This window comes from Lynx canadensis, chromosome A2 (assembly GCF_007474595.2).
Source record: "Lynx canadensis isolate LIC74 chromosome A2, mLynCan4.pri.v2, whole genome shotgun sequence".
NCBI classification, from domain to species: domain Eukaryota; kingdom Metazoa; phylum Chordata; class Mammalia; order Carnivora; family Felidae; genus Lynx; species Lynx canadensis.
In genome coordinates this window covers 130276059-130293661 of record NC_044304.2, presented here as the reverse complement: position 1 = coordinate 130293661, position 17603 = coordinate 130276059, and the positions used below count along the sequence as shown (strand labels likewise).

Sequence of the window (17603 nt, the reverse complement as noted above, 5' to 3'; positions counted from 1 at the left end):
CTGTGGATGTACCTGAGTCTTGGTGCTGTATAGTCGCATTAGAAGATACAGGGCAAATAGCAAAAAATCACATGCTTACTTAGAAATGAGGACAATTCTTTGGATACTCATGTTCATGGCTCATGGGACTGATGTTAAATCCACATGGAAAGGGTGTCCTGTTCTAGTTCTGTCAGCCTGCAGCCGTGAATTGGCATTTGCTCATCTTTGACAGCTTGTACAGAGCAGTGCTGAGACTCCTGTGCCTCTGCCTCCCTGCCATACACTATATAGTTTCCCCATTGTTGTCTCTGTTACCTAGGATCGCCTTCTGAAGGGCTCAGCAGTGAGCTGGCTTGGGACCCGAGTGGACGTAATTGAGAGAGGGCCCCGCACCGTGGGAACAAAGTTGACACTTGAGAGGAGAAGGGCAGAAACTCTGTGTATAAAAGTGTAGTAAGATCTGCATGGGGAGGGACGACTGATTTTTCCACATCCCCGTGATCCCAGGCCCCAAGGGTGATCTGGGACTGGGTCGAAGAGTGACAACAGGGAGAGAATGATAGTTTTGCTTTAAAACTTTTCTATGTCATTCAGTAAAGAATAGCTATGCTGTGCCTAGTTAGAATGTTTTTATAAACCATAATTCTGCTAAGTGAGATAGTTCACTGCAGAAAACTGAAAACAAGTATCAGCAGTAGTGGAAAAGATTTTTTTTTAATTTCTCCTGTCTACTTCAGTTTGGAAGTTGCAGTCAGCTTTTGGACTTATCTGATAAGGAATTCAGAACAGAAACTCTGCCCTGGAGGGGAAACTATGGTAGTTTTATCGGAAGTGTAAGAAAGTTTATCATAAAACCGTGGCCAAAAAGCTCTTTCAGATTCACACTTTGTAAAAGTTTTTGTTTGTGTGTTTGGAAGACAGTCTCCTTGGTAGAGAGCCTGAGTACACAGAGTTTTGTCTTGTGCAGTTGTAATCAGAATCCAACTCTACTGCATACAGTCAGAGAAGAGCAACTTGGGTTTCTCTCTCAAGTCCTGGGGGCTTGGATAGTATTAATTCTCCTTTAGGGAAGCAGTCCACTGTGGCCATTGACATGAGGTTCAGTCTGGAGCTCATGGTATTCATCTATACTGAATGTTGTGCAGTCTACACCTGTAGAGCTTTTTAAAAATCATTTTTATAGGAATAGTTGTTTGCACTTAAATGGAATTTTAGAAAATAACTGTGCAGCTCAAGAAGAGTGTATGTAAGCACAGTCTAAAATAAAAAGAATTAAGGACTTGGGGAAACAAGAGGGACTTTCAGTGAGGAATCAGACCTAGAAAGGCATCTGACTTGGCCACATCACACACTGTGTTAGTGCACAGCTAGTGCTCTGGAGTAGTTTGATGCTTTCCAGGACATCACCCCACCTTGTCATTGGCACCACTCAGGCACAACTGCACAGCCTAGCTGGGTTCTCTTGGGTAAGCTGTTAAGTTCTCTGTGCCTTTGTTGTCTATAAAAGAAGGCCATTTACTAAGGTGACATAGGTGAGGTCCAGGTCTGTCAAGTTATCCAGTTCTCTTTTTGATGTGGTTTTTTTCCCCCCTTTTCCGTTACAGAGAGATTAATACACATATTCAGCCACAATTGCCTGAACTCCTTATTTCTTTCTTTTAAGGAAAAATCTGTGTTGGAGGAAATCGATGTGATAGTGGCCAGCCTGCTGGACATCTTGCTGAGAACCATATTGGAGATCACCAGTCGACCTCAGTCATCTGGCTCCGCGATGCGGCTCCAGTTCCAGGATGTCACTGTAAGATCCTAAAGCAAATGACACGTGGAACAGAACATAGTTGTGCTTGTAAAGGCTTCAGTCCCTTTGAGGGTGGGTTATGATAGGAATCTGGGAAATCTGGCCTTGGGGGAGTGTCCTGTGTGCATTTCAAATATAGATGAGGCTGCTTTCATTTTGCCAGGGAATAAGAAGCATTGTTTGTGAAAAGATCATGGATTAAAATATGTTTAATTGCAGAAAGCTGCATTTGTTAATAGCTCTCACTTTGACCAATTTAAATTGCCCTGTGATTCTGTGTCCCCAGTCCCCTCGATGTTTCATTCTCTTTTCATCCATCAAATTGCTTGAGGAAGTAAGAATAGTGAAACCGAGGAACAGGAGTCAGGGATCCTGAGTTTTAATTCTGGATTTTACACTGTGAATAGTAAGGATCTTAATTTGGGGAGGCTTCAGTTTCCTCAGCTATGAGATGAGAAAGTTTGACTTGGTAATTTCTAAGTAACCTTCAGTATTCACTGTTTTATGAGTCCACTGTAATATAATTTATAAAATATTAAGAAATAACCTATTTGATAGCTTATGTATATGTATATATTTTCATGTGTGTGTGTCTATAGAGATGATGGATGCATGGATAGATTTCTATTTAAAACTCAAATTCACCCCAATGTTTATAGCAGCACTCTCAACAATAGCCAAATTATGGAAAGAGCCTAAATGTCCATCAACTGATGAATGGATAAAGAAATTGTGGTTTATATACACAATGGGGTACTACATGGCAATGAGAAAGAATGAAATATGGCCCTTTGTAGCAACGTGGATGGAACTGGAGAAAGTTATGCTAAGTGAAATAAGCCATACAGAGAAAGACAGATACTGTATGTTTTCACTCTTATGTGGATCCTGAGAAACTTAACAGGAACCCATGGGGGAGGGGAAGGGAAAAAAAAAAAAAAGAGGTTAGAGTGGGAGAGAGCCAAAGCATAAGAGACAGTTAAAAACTGAGAACAAACTGAGGGTTGATGGGGGGTGGGAGGGAGGGGAGGGTGGGTGATGGGTATTGAGGAGGGCACCTTTTGGGATGAGCACTGGGTGTTGTATGGAAACCAATTTGACAATAAATTTCGTATATTGAAAAAAAATAAAAAAATAGAAATAAAAATAAAATTAAAAAAAAAATAAAACGCAAATTCAGTTGACCAAGAATGTTGTTTTTTTTTTTAGGTCTGTTGAAGAATAGTCTTCAAAACATCAGAAATGGCAGTAGATGCAGTAGTTTTCAAAAAATTGACAAAAATGTCAGCTTTTAGCCATTATTTTTATAAATCCTCCATTATAGAACCTTGTCTTAAGACTGTTGCCTAGCCCTTGATGAAATTAATTTTTACTTTTACTTAAAAAGATAAAAAGTCTGCCCTGACTCTCCTACCAAGTTCTCCTGACTGTTTCAGGATGGCCACCTTACGTTAAATTTTATTTTCTCTGCTTTCAGAGCTGAGATTCACCTAAGGAAACCAAGCTGTGAGTTTGGGAAATAAAGTTAAACTCTTTCTTTTAACAAACTAAGTTTAAGATAGTATGAAAAACTTCCTAATACATGCACTAGCTGTACTGCCTCATTTAAACAAATAGGAGCAAGTGATTGTTTTCTCAGTTTCATGTGGAAAATAGTACCTACCTCATAGCGTTAGCTTAGCGTATTACTTCGTGTATCACCAAGTGCACTACTTGGTCCATAGTAGAGGCTCAAAACGTGTTGCTTAATACTACTGGAGTTTATTTTTGGTTTGAATGTTTGGGTTTTTTTTTTTTTTTTTAATGTCTATTTATTTTGAGAGAGAGACAGAACACAATAGGAAAGGGGCAGTGAGAGAAGGAGACCCAGAAATCCGAAGCAGCCTCCAGGCTCTGAGCTGTCAGCACAGAGCCTGACGGGGGGCTCCAACTCCAGAATCGCATGATCGTGACCTGTGCCAAAGTTGGCCACTTAACTGACTGAGCCACCCAGATGCCTGGCTTGGGGTTTTTTATATTGAATTTTTTTTATTTTGTTCTTTCATGTTGTTTCTTTTTTTAATATGTTTATTTTGAGAGAGAGTTTGTACACATGTATATGGTTGTGTGTGTGCAGGGAGGGGCAAAGAGAGAGAGGGACAAAGAGAATCCCATGCAGGCTCCACGCCATCAGCGCAGAGCCCCACATAGGGCTCAGTCCCATAAACCATGGGATCATGACCTGAGCCAAAATCAAGAGACACTTAACCGGCTGACATGTGTCCCTTCTTTCATGTTTTTTTTTTTTTAATTAACCTTTTTTATTCTGTGATAATTGTAGAATCACATGCAGTTGTAAGAATTATTACAGAGTTGTAAGAGTTGTAAGAAATACTACAGAGCTTTTACCCAGTTTCCACAGTGGTAACATTTTAGAGAACTATAGGACAGTATCACAGCTAGGATATTGACATTGATATAGTCAAGACACAGAATATTTCCATCACCCTACGGATCCCTCATGTTGCTTTTTTATAGCCAAACCCACTTCCTTCCCATTTCCACCTCTTCCTTAACCCTGATAATCACAAATCTTCTCCATTTTTATAATTTTGGCATTTCCAGCATGTTGTAGAAATATAATCATTTATACATGTAATCATGTAATAGGCTTTTTTTCTAACTCCACATAATTCTCTGGAGATTCATCCAGGTTATTATATATATATATATATATATATATATATATATATGTGTGTGTGTGTGTGTGTGTGTGTGTGTGTACACACACATAAATACATAAATATATAAACATTTGGTTCTTTATTATTGCTCAGTATTGCTCAGGTGAAGGACACCTGGGTTGTTTTCACATTTTGGCTATTATGAACAGAGCTGCTATAAATGTTTCTGTGCCGGTTTTTATGTAAACATAAGTCTTCGTTTCTCTAGGATAAATTCCTAGAAGCATTGTTCTTGAATTGTATAGTAGTTGCATGTTTGGTATTTAAAGAAACTGCCAAACTGTTTTCCATAGTGACGGTATCATTTTACATTCTCATATATGCAATGTATGAATGATCCAATTTCTCAGCATCCTCTTCAACATTTGGTGTTGCCATTTTTTTGTTGTTGTTGGGTGATGTATTCTGTTAGATAGGTAGTAATATCTTACTGTGATTTTAATTTGCATTCCCCTAATGGCTAATGATGCTGAACATTTTTTCTTAGATTTGTCTCCTATATATCCTCTTCTGTGAAATGCTTCTTCATGTCTTTTTCCCATTTTCTAACTGGATTGTTTTTGACTGTTGAATTTTGAGGGTTCTTTGTATATTTTAGATACTAGTCCTTTATTGAGAATGTGGTTTATATTTTTTCCCTTTCTATAGCTTGTTTCCTCATCCTCTTAACAAGGTCTTCTGCAAAAAAAATTTAATATTGATGAAGTTCACTTTGTCAGTTTTTCCTTGTATGGATCATTCTTGTGATGTCAAGTCTAAGCATAATTTTATCTAGCCCTATATCCTAAAGTTTATCTCCTAGGTTTTCTTCCTAAAAGTTTTAGTTTTATATTTTACATTTAAGTCTTTGAACCGTTTTGAGTTACTTTTTGCATAAGCTGTGCCAGATAATTCTAACATTCTTTTATCTCAGTGTTGACACTGATTCAGTCCTTTTTCATTCAATTTGAGATCTCCCTGGTTCTTGTTATGATAAGTGACTTTCAGCTGAAGTCTGGACATCTTGATTTTACAAGACTCTGCATCTTACTTAAACTTATTGTTTCAGCTGGCTTTATGGGATACCACTTGGCAGCAGAAGGGGGTGGTGTTATGTCATTATGGCCTGACATAGAAATTTGCATTCCCCATATTGTCTTCAACACTGACCATTGAGCGGGAAAGCACCTGGTCCCTATTTGGCTTTATCTCAGAGAGGTATTAGGGCATCTGTGCACAGCTTCGTGAGAGTGCCAGTCTCAGCTCTGCATTGCTGTGGGTGAGCCCACAGTTTTTTATGGTGTTCAGCTGGACTGGATCAGTTATGACTGAAAGTTTTGTCCTGGTAAACTGCCCCTTTCCTGATCCTTTGGCCAAAGAGTGTAGGCTTTTTTGGGGGATTTTTGTTTGTAATTGTTGGTGTTTCAGGGTGGCCAGCTTCTCCAACTCCAGGTGTGGGATATCTGAAACAGAAAGAAATCCCAGAGAACTAAATATTATGTCCCTCAGGTCCCAAAGTCCCTGGTCAGACTGCTCTCTTTTCTCCACCTTCAGACTCTTCTTCTGTTTTATATGTGATAGCAAGGTTTTTATTTATTTATTTTTATTTATTTTTTTTAATGAAATTTATTGTCAAATTGGTTTCCATACAATACCCAGTGCTCATCCCAACAGGTGCCCTCCTCAGTGCCCATCACCCACCCTTCCCTCCCTCCCACCCCCCATCAACCCTCAGTTTATTCTCAGGTTTTTTTTAATTTTATTTATTTATTTATTTTAATATGAAATTTACTATCAGATTGGTTTCCATACAACACCCAGTGCTCATCCCAACAGGTGCTCTCCTCAATGCCCATCACCCACCTTCCCCTCCCTCCCATCCCCCATCAACCCTCAGTTTGTTCTCAGTTTTTAAGAGTCTCTTATGCTTTGGCTCCCTCCCTCTCTAACTTTTTTTTTTCTTCCCCTCCCCCATAGTCTTCTGTTAAGTTTCTCAGGATCCATATAAGAGTGAAAACATATGGTATCTGTCTTTCTCTGTATGACTTATTTCACTTAGCGTAACACCCTACAGTTCCATCCATGTTGCTACAAAAGGCCATATTTCATTCTTTCTCATTGCCACATAGTACTCCATTGTGTGTATAAACCACACCTTCTTTATCCATTTATCAGTTGATGGACATTTAGGCTCTTTCCATAATTTGGCTATTGGTTGAAAGTGCTGCTATAAACATTGGGGTACAAGTGCCCCAATGCATCAGCACTCGTGTATCCCTTGGGTAAATTCCTAGCAGTGCTATTTCTGGGTCATAGGGTAGATCTATTTTTAATTTTTTGAGGAACCTCCACACTGTTTTCCAGAGTGGCTGCACCAGTTTGCACTCCCACCAACAGTGCAAGAGGGTTCCCGTTTCTGCACATCCTCGCCAGCATCTATAGTCTCCTGATTTGTCCATTTTAGCCGCTCTGACTGGCGTGAGGTGGTATCTGAGTGTGGTTTTGATTTGTTTTTCCCTGATGAGGAGCGACGTTGAGCATCTTTTCATGTGCCTGTTGGCCATCTGGATGTCTTCTTTAGAGAAGTGTCTATTCATGTCTTCTGCCCATTTCTTCACTCGATTATTTGTTTTTCAGGTGTGGAGTTTGGTGGGTTCTTTATAGATTTTGGATACTGGCCTTTGTCCGATATGTCATTTGCAAATATCTTTTCCCATTCCATTGGTTGCCTTTTAGTTTTGTTGATTGTTTCCTTTGCAGTGCAGAAGCTTTTTATCTTGATGAGGTCCTAATAGTTCATTTTGCTTTTAACACCCTTGCCTTTGGGGATGTGTCAAGTAAGAAATTTCTGTGGCTGAGGTCAGAAAGGTTTTTTCCTGCTTTCTCCTCTAGGGTTTTGATGGTTTCCTGTCTCACATTCAGGTCTTTCATCCATTTTGAGTTTATTTTTGTGAATGGTGTAAGAAAGTGGTCTGGTTTCATTCTTCTGCTTTCCAGTTCTCCCAGCACCATTTGTTAAAGAGACTGTCTTTTTTCCATTGGATATTCTTTCCTGCTTTGTCAAAGATTAGTTGGCCATACTTTTGTAGATCCAATTCTGGAGTCTCTACTCCATTCCATTGGTCTATGTGTCTGTTTTTGTGCCAATACCATGCTGTCTTGATGATTACAGCTTTGTAGTAGAGGCTAAAGTCTGATAGCAAGGCTTTTAAAGTCACAGTTAGCAGGAGGGACAGGTAAAAGTGTATCCACGCCATCTTCTCCAAAGCAGAAGAAAGTTCTCCTTCATTATGGTTTTGATGGCAACATTTTAACTGCTGCCTGGCAATACAGCTCTAACATGGTTTTAAAATTGTAATAGCCCAGCCAGCAAATAAAATCAGAGCAAACTCTGAAGGTGGATAAAGACTGCCTGAAGTCAAAAGATAAAACACCTTTTCAGAGTGTTCGGTATCTTCAGGCTGGGTTGTCAGTGACAAATCTCTCTGGGATATGCATGGCCTTCAGGCCTTCACACTGTGATAACCAGTGTGCGTTAAGAGATTTGAAGGCCCTGAATCAAGTTTGCAGATGAAGTTGGGAGAAGAGCAGACAGGATGATCATCCATTGTTGTAAATTTTAGGAAATTCACGTGAAGAGAAATTTCCTGAGCATCGCCATGTGGCACCCCCTCCACTTTCCAAAAAAACCCAAACTCTCTCAAGGTATGTCGATTGAGATTTGCTAGGAAACCTGCACTTTAATTATTTAGCACCTTTGATTTTATGCCTGAAGACGTTTTTTTGAGGGTACTCAGCCGATCTGATGTGAATCCTACTTTGCCACTTCCTCCCCTGCGTGCTCTTGGGCAACTTACTAATACCTCTCCACTTCTGTTACCTTATCTTTAAAACAAAATCATTGCACATTTCTTAAAGTTAGTGTGAGGATTTCATCAGATCTGTTGACTGTTTAAACAGTATCAGTAAACATGAGCCATGAGTTACTGTGGCGGCAACAATAGTCACAGTAGTGTTATTATTACTGCTGAATAATGAGGGTGTTATAGGTAATGCTATTACAAGTAATTCTGTGGTGAGACACACGAGCTGGTCATTCACAGGGTCAGTTCTCTGTGGGCACGGAGGACTTCGTTTCTTCACCATTTTCTCCTGGACAACATGGCTCTCTGAATAATAGGGTGTGTTTACATGGCAGTCCTACATTGAACACTTTTCAGTCTTCGCAGTAAAAGTGCCCACAATAAGTGGACGTACTGTGGGTAAAGGCAGGTCCCACAGCGTGTCGTGAAGTGTTCAGTTCTCTTCCAAGTAGCTTAGCTGTCACGCTGCCCCCCCCCCCCCACGACGTGAACAGGAGGACTGGCTTCTGCTGTATCATAATTCGAGATAACAGGAGCCTTATTTTTACTGTTTAAAAGGATTGTACTTTTTGTTCTTCTACCAACTGTTCTTGAAACTTGAAAATGCTTTCTCTTACTGGAAAGAAAAAAAAACACCATTGTAATTGGTTCTTTTCAAAAATCTAGTTGTATGTGGAAGCAGATTTTATAAAGCAGTATACATGGCCATTTGCTCACACCCTCAAGTAATTGGACTCTAGGGTTCCTTACAATTTATAAATGCTTCTTTTCTTTGCACATAATTTGGTTTAGCACCATCTGTAGTGCAGGTGACCCAACTCAGCATAGGCCATGTCTAAGAAAGATACTCTGATGGACTTAGCTGAAGTTTTCATGCCCTGTGGGCGTGTGGTCAGGGGATGGGAAGATTTTCAGGAGAATTGAGTAAGAAATTTCTGGAAAAAAATAGTGCATAGGTATAATAGAAGATTTCATGAAGACTATTGTTGTAGCCCTCTAATACTCTTGTTATTCACAATTATTAATAGAAATATCCTTTGTACTCAATGTAAATAAGGTAGACGTAAACCACTGAGACACATAGAGTTTTAAAGCCAATTTATACGTGAATAATTCCCAGCATCCTGATGTTGGCTAACATTGGTTTTTATTTATCATTTTAACAAATTGCTGACTCTTCGTTTTCAGACAGAGACTTCAAATATTTTAAAAACAAAAAATCACATTATGGACAAAAGTACATGAGTAAGATATTGGACATCTAAGCTTTTTTTCTGAGTATGGTCAATACACAATGTTAGGTTTGTTTCAGATGTACAACTTAGTGATTGGGCAGATTTATACCAGGGTAGCTACCGTCTGTACTATTCCATTACTCTTACAATATCACTGACTGTATTCCTTATACTCTGCCTTTTACTCCTATGATTTACTCATACCATGACTGGAGGCCTGTATCTTCCTCTCCTCTTCACCCATTTTGCCCAGCCTTTCACCCCCTGCCCCCTCTGGCAGCCTTCAGTTCTCTGTATTTATAGGTCTGACTCTGCTTTTTGTGTATTTATTCAAGTTTTAAAGATTCTATTTGTAAGTGAAATCATTCAGTATTTCTCTTCCTCAGTCTGGCTTCTTTCATTTACCATAATAACCTCTAGGTCCATCCATGTTGTCTCAAACGGCACAATCTCACCCTTTTTTTAAGGTTGCATAATATACCACATTTTCCTTATCCATTGGTCCCTCAATAGACACTTATATTGCCTCCATGTCTTGACTATTGTAAATTGTAAATAATGCTGCAGTAAACACAAGGGTACCTATATCCTTTCGAATCAGTGTTTCATTTTCTTTGGGAAAATACCCGATAGTGGAATTACTGAGTCATATGGTCTTTCTGTTTTTAATTTTTTGAGGAACCTCCATACTGTTTTCCACAGTGGCTGTACCAATATGCATTCCCACCAACACTACATGAGGGTTCCTTTTCCTCCACCTCCTCTCCAGCACTTGTTGTTTCTTGTCTTTTGGATTTTAGGCATTCAAACAGGTGTGAAGCGATATCTTATTGTGGCTTCAATTTGCATTTTCTTGATGATGAGTGATGTGGAGAATCTTTTCATGAATTCGTTGGCCATCTGTATGTCTTCTTGGAAAAATGTTTATTCAGGTTCTCTGCCTGTTTTTAAACCACACTGTTTAGGGGGTTTTTGGTGTTATTTTTATATTTTGGATGTTAATTAAATGCCTTGTTGGGTATATCATTTGCAAATATCTTCTTCCATTCAATATGTTGTCTTTTTGTTCTATTGGTGGTTTCCTTTGTTTTACAAAAGCATTTTATTTTGATGTAGTCCCAGTAATTTACTTTTTTAAATATATTATTTTTTTAATGATTATTTATTTATTTTTGAGAGAGAGAGAGCAGGGGAGGGGCAGAGAGAGAAGGAGAGAGAGAGAGTCCCAAGGAGGCTCCATGCTGTCAGCCAGCGCAGAACCCAATGCAGGACTCAAATTGATGAACCATGAGGTTATGACATGACCTGAGCTGAAATCAAGAGCCTGATACTTAACCAACTGAACCACCCAGGCACCCCTCCCCCAATAGTTTATTTAGCTTTTGTTTTCCTTGCCTTAGGAGATATACCTAGAAAAATGTTGCTGTGGCCAATGGACACCAAGGCTTCTTACAGGTTAAATGTGCTTGGAGTTCCTAAATAGATTAAATGGATGAATAAAATGACATTGCACAGTAGATATTGGGGTTAACAACACATCGTAAATGTGCCACAGATCAGATACCACGGTAAGCTGTTTGCAGTCTGCACCAGATGTGATATATGCAGATACTGACCTGTATCCCTGTGTACACTGACTATAAAGACTTAAATAAAGTCTTGTTTTTTGAATAATTTCTCTTCTTATTACTAAAATTATTGCAAGTATATGTAATTCTTTCAACTTCAAGGTATATTACTATTCACAGGATGGTATGTTTTAGGAATAAATGTTTTAGGAATAAACATTTTAAAGGTATTACTCTAGTAGCTATATTAGAGATAGTGTAGGTAGGATGTAGAAAAACTAAGAGATAAGAAATTAAATGGGTTTCTACTACCTAGATTTGCGTGGGTTTTTTTTAATTTTTTTTTTTGTTTTTTTCAACGTTTATTTATTTTTGGGACAGAGAGAGACAGAGCATGAATGGGGGAGGGGCAGAGAGAGAGGGAGACACAGAATCAGAAACAGGCTCCAGGCTCTGAGCCATCAGCCCAGAGCCTGATGCGGGGCTCAAACTCCCGGACCGCGAGATCGTGACCTGGCTGAAGTCGGACGCTTAACCGACTGCGCCACCCAGGCGCCCCTAGATTTGCGTTTTTAAGTTGAGATTTAATAGGTTAAAACATTGGACACTGGTTATCAACTGACAGATTCATATGTGTCTATTTATATTTGAAATATAACCTCAAACTTGAGTACATTATCTCTGTAAAATCAAATCAGTCTGAGCAGTAGGAGTAAGAACCAGAGATACTTGGGTTCATATCCCAGTTTCACCATTTTCTCACCATGAAACCTGGGATAAATATCTTAACCTTAGCAGATCATAATGTAAAATGAAATTAATAGTGTTCACCCAACAAGGGTCTAGTAGGGAATGCATTTGATAATGTAATCAAACCTATACATAGTGCCATTCCATAAATTGATAGTGTTGTCATAATGTCTTTTTTAAGTTTTGTTAAGGTGTAGTTGACATTTAAAAAATGTACATGTTTAAAGTATACAATTTGATAAGTTTTGATATATATTATACTTGTAAGCCATTATCACAATCAATATAATTGACATGTCCATCACTCTCAAAAGTTTCCTGGTACCCCTCTTTATTTCCTCCATCTTGCTTCTCCATACTACCTCATCCCCAGGCAACCACTGACTTTTCTGTTACTACAGATAAGTTTGCATTTCTGGAATTTTATGAACGGAATCATACATTACATAGTCATTGTTGTTTTTGCAGGGGAATGTGGCATTTTGACTTCTTTCCCTCAATATAATTATTTGAGTTTCACAATATCCTGACTACCATAGCTTTATAATTTTTGAAGTCAACTAGTATAAGTCCTTCAACTTTATTCTTTTTGTAAGGTGTTGTGACTATTTCAAGTTCTTTGCATTTCCATATGAATTTTAAAATCAGCTTGTCACTTTCTAAAGGCCCACTGTGATATTGATTGTGATTATACTGAATCTTTGTATCAATTCGATGCAAATCCATATCTGAACAATATTAAACCTTGCAATCCATGAACATAGTATATCTTTGTATTTATTTAGGCGGTCTTTAATTTTTCTCATCAGTATTTTATGATTTTCAGTGTGCAGATCTTACCATATTTTTATCATGTATATGACTAAGTACTTCTGTGTTTCAGTGGTATTATAAATTATGTTATGTTAAATTTCAGTTTCTGATGACTCATTTCTCATACATAGAAGTAAAATTGGTTTTGGTAAATTTATGATCCTTTATTCTCAGACATTGATTAATTCACTTAAGTAGTTATAGTGGCTCTTATAGATTCAATAGCATTTTTTCTGTCCATTTTTTTATCCCTTTCCACTCTATATGCCTTATTACTCATTCTTGCTTTATAGCACTGGCTAGAACCTTTAGTGCAGTGTTGATAAAAGTAGTGAACTGTTTAAGCTTCTGAAAAGTCTTTGTTTTGTCTTTCTTTTTGAAAGATTTTTGGTGAGTAAAAAGTTCTCTATTGATATTTGTTTTTGTTCTTTCAGTACGCTAAAGGTGTTACTCCATGGTCTTCTAGCTTGTATTATTTCTTTTTTATTTTTTAATTTTATTTTTTAAAATTTACATCGAAATTAGTTAGCATATAGTGCAACAATTATTTCAGGAGTAGAATCCTTAATGCTCCTTATCCATTTAGCCCATTCCCCTTCCCATGCCCCCTCCAATGACCCTCTGTTCTCCATATTTTATGAGTCTCTTCTGTTTTGTTCCCCTCCCTGTTTTTATATTATTTTTGTTTCCCTTCCCTTATGTTCATCTGTTTTGTCTCTTAAAGTCCTCATATGAGGGAAGTCATATGATTTTTGTCTTTCTGTGACCAATTTCACTTAGCATAATACCCTCCAGTTCCATCCACATAGTTGCAAATGGCAAGATTTCATTCTTTTTGATTGCCAGGTAATACTCTAGTGTGTGTGTGTGTGTGTGTGTGTGTGTGTGTGTGTGTGTGTGTGTGTATACACCACATCTTCTTTATCCATTCATCCATCAATGGACATTTGGGCTCTTTCCATACTTTGGCTATTGTTGATAGTGCTGTTATAAACATTGGGGTGCATGTGTCCCTTCGAAACAGCACACCTGTCTCCCTTAGATAAATACCTAGTAGTGCAATTGCTGGGTCGTAGGGTAGTTCTATTTTTAATTTTTTGAGGGACCTCCAGACTGTTTTCTAGAGTAGCTGCACCAGTTTGCATTCCCACCAGCAGCGCAAAAGAGACCCTCTTTCTCCGCATCCTCGCCAACATCTGTTGTTGCCTGAGTTGTTAATGTTAGCCATTCTGACAGGTGTGAGGTGGTATCTCATTGTGGTTTTTATTTGTATTTCCCTGATGATGAGTGACGTTGAGCACTTTTTCATGTGTCGGTTGGCCATCTGGATGTCTTCTTTAGAGAAGTGTCTATTCATGTCTTTTGCCCGTTTCTTCACTGGATTATTTGTTTTTTTGGTGTTGAGTTTGATCAGTTCTTTATAGATTTTGGATACTAACCTTGTATCTGATATGTTGTTTGCAAATATCTGTTCCCATTCTGTCAGTTGCCTTTTAGTTTTGCTGATTGTTTCCTTCTCTGTGCAGAAGCTTTTTATTTTGATGAGGTCCCAGTAGTTCATTTTTGCTTTTGTTTCCCTTGCCTCCAGAGATGTGTTGAGTAAGAAGTTGCAGCGGCCAAGGTCAAAGGTTTTTGCCTGCTTTCTCCTCGAGGATTTTGATGGCTTTCTGTCTTACATTTAGGTCTTTCATCCATTTTGAGTTTATTTTTGTGTATGGTATAAGAAAGTGGTCCAGGTTCATTCATCTGCATGTCACTGTCCTGTTTTCCCAGCACCACTTGCTGAAGAGACTGTCTTTATTCCATTGGATATTCTTTCCTGCTTTGTCAAAGATTAGTTGGCCATACATTTGTGGGTCCATTTCTGGATTCTTTATTCTGTTCCATTGATCTGAGTGTCTGTTCTTGTGCCAGTACCATACTGTCTTGATGATTACAGCTTTCTAGTATAGCTTGAAGTCCGGGATTGTGATGCCTCCTGCCTTGGTTTTCTTTTTCAAGATTGCTTTGGCTATTCGGGGTCTTTTCTGCTTCTATACAAATTTTAGGTTATTTTTTCCAGCTCTGTGAAGAATGTTGGTGTTATTTTGATAGAGATTGCATTATATATGTAGATTGCTTTGGGTAGTATCGACATTTTAACAATATTTCTTTTTCCTATCTAGGAGCATGGAATATTTTTCCATTTTTTGGTGTCTTGTTCAATTTCTCTCATAAGCTTTCTATAGCTTTCAGTGTATAGATCTTTCACCTCTTTGGTTAAATTTATTCCTAGGTATTTTATGTTTTTTGGTGCAATTTTAAATGGAATTGATTCCTTGATTTCTCTTTCTGTTGCTTCATTTTTGGTGTATAGGAATGCAGCCAATTTCTGTGCGTTGATTTTATATCCTGCAACTTTGCTGAATTCATGGATCAGATCTAGTAGCAGTTTTTTGGTGGAATCTTTTGGGTTTTCCATATAGAGTATCATGTCATCTGCGAAGAGTGAAAGTTTGACCTCCTCCCAGCCGATTTGGATGCCTTTTATTTCTTTGTGTTGTCTGATTGCAGAGGCTAAGACTTCCAATACTGTGTTGAATAACAGTGGTGAGAGTGGACATCCCTGTCTTGTTCCTGACCTTAGGGGGAAAGCTCTCAGTTTTTCCCCATTGAGGATGTTATTAACTTTGGGTTGTTCATATATGGCTTTTATGATTTTGAGGTATGATCCTTCTATCCCTACTTTCTTGAGGGTTTTTTTCAAGAAAAGATGTTGTATTTTGTCAAATGCTTTCTCTGCATCTATTGAGAGGATCATATGGTTCTTGTCCTTTCTTTTATTGATGTGATGAGTCACGTTAGTTGTTTTGTGGATATTGAACCAGTCCTGCATCCCAGGTATAAATCCCATTTGGTCATGGTGAATAATTTTTTTAATGTATTGTTGGATCCAGTTGGCTAATATCTTATTGAGGATTTTTGCATCCATGTTCATCAGGGAAATTGGTCTATAGTTCTTTTATTGGGGTCTCTGTCTGGTTTTGCAGTCAAGGTGATGTTGGCTTCATAGAATGTGTTTGGAATTTTTCCCTCCATTTCTATTTTTTGGAACAGCTTCAATAGAATAGGTGTTAACTCTTCCTTAAATGTTTGGTAGAATTCCCCTGGAATGCCGTCTGACCCTGGACTCTTGTTTTTTTGGCAGATTTTTGATTACTAATTCGATTTCCTTATTGGTTGTGGGTATGTTCAAATTTTCTATTTCTTCTTGTTTCAGTTTTGGTAGTGTATATGTTTCTAGGAATTTGTCCATTTCTTCCAGATTGCCCATTTTATTGGCATATAATTGCTCATAATATTCTCTTATTATTGTTTGTATTTCTGCTGTGTTGGTTGTGATCTCTCCTCTTTCATTCTTGATTTTATTTATTTGGGTCCTTTTTCTTTTTGATCAAACTGGCTAGTGGTTTATCAATTTTGTTAATTCTTTCAAAGAACCAGTTTCTGGTTTCATTGATCTGTTCTCTGTTTTTTTGGTTTCAATAGCATTAATTTCTGCTCTAATCTTTATTCTTTCCTGTCTTCTGCTGGTTTTGGGTTTTATTTGCCATTCTTTTTCCAGCTCCTTAAGGCGTAAGGTTAGGTTGTGTATCTGAGATCTTTCTTCCTTCTTTAGAAAGGCCTGGATTGCTATATACTTTCCTCTTATGACTGCTTTTGCTGCGTCCCAGAGGTTTTGGGTTGTGGTGTTATCATTTTCATTGGCTTCCATATACTTTTTAACTTCCTCTTTAACTGCTTGGTTAGCCCACTCATTGTTTAGTAGGATGTTCTTCAGTCTCCAAGTATTTGTTACCTTTCCAAATTTTTTCTTGTGGTTGATTTCGCGTTTCATAGCATTGTGATCTGAATATGCACGGTATGATCTCGATCTTTTTGTACTTGCTAAGGGCTGATTTGTGTCCCAGTATATGGTCTATTCTGGTGAATGTTCCACGGGCACTGGAGAAGAATGTATATTCTTTAGGATGAAATGTTCTGAATATATCTGTTAAGTCCATCTGCCAGTGTGTCATTCAAAGCCATGTTTCCTTGTTGATTTTTTTATTAGATGATCTGTCCATTGCTGTGAGTGTGGTGTTGAAGTCTCCTACTATTATGGTATTACTATCAATGAGTTTCTTTATGTTTGTGATAAATTGATTTATATATTTGGATGCTTTCACATTTGGTGCATAATTGTTTACAACTGTTACTTCTTCTTCGTGTGTAGACTCCTTGATTATGATATAATGCCCTTCTGCATCTCTTGATACAGTCTTTATTTTAAAGTCTAGTTTGTCTGATATAAGTATGGCTACTCCAGCTTTCTTTTGTTGACCATTAGCATGATAGATGGTTCTCCAATAGCTTACTCTGAATCTGAAGGTGTCTTTAGATCTAAAGTGGGTCTCTTGTAAACAGCATATAGATGGATCTTGTTTTCTTATCCATTCTGTTACCCTATGTCTATTGATTGGAGCATTGAGTCCATTGATGTTTACAGTGAGTACTGAAAGATATGAATTTATGTATGTATGTATGTATTTATATATTCATCTTTTCTCCCCTCAGAGAGTGCCCCTTAAACTTTCTTGCAGGGATGGTTTAGTGGTCACAAACTCCTTTAATTTTTGTTTGTCTGGGAAACTTTTTATCTCTCCTTCTGTTTTGAATGACAGCCTTACTGGATAAAGAATTCTTGGCTGCATATTTTTCTGATTCATCACATTGAATATATCCTGCCACTCCTTTCTGGCCTGCCAAGTTTCTGTGGATAGGTCTGGTGCAAACCTGATCTGTCTTCCCCTGTAGGCTAAGGACTTTTTTTCCCTTGCTGCTTTCATGATTTTCTCCTTGCCTTAGTATTT

General features: G+C 38.0%; 1 protein-coding gene across 7 annotated transcripts in view; it reads left to right on the top strand.

The window, feature by feature from the left end:
• Nucleotides 1-17603, top strand: part of DOCK4 (dedicator of cytokinesis 4) — a 433703-nt gene that overhangs the window by 318182 nt on the left and 97918 nt on the right. For all 7 annotated transcript variants that reach the window (XM_030308249.1, XM_030308247.1, XM_030308245.1 and 4 more), the window contains one exon: nt 1646-1780. In XM_030308249.1, the coding sequence (XP_030164109.1) occupies nt 1646-1780 (135 nt within the window). The remainder of the gene's footprint in view (nt 1-1645; nt 1781-17603) is intronic.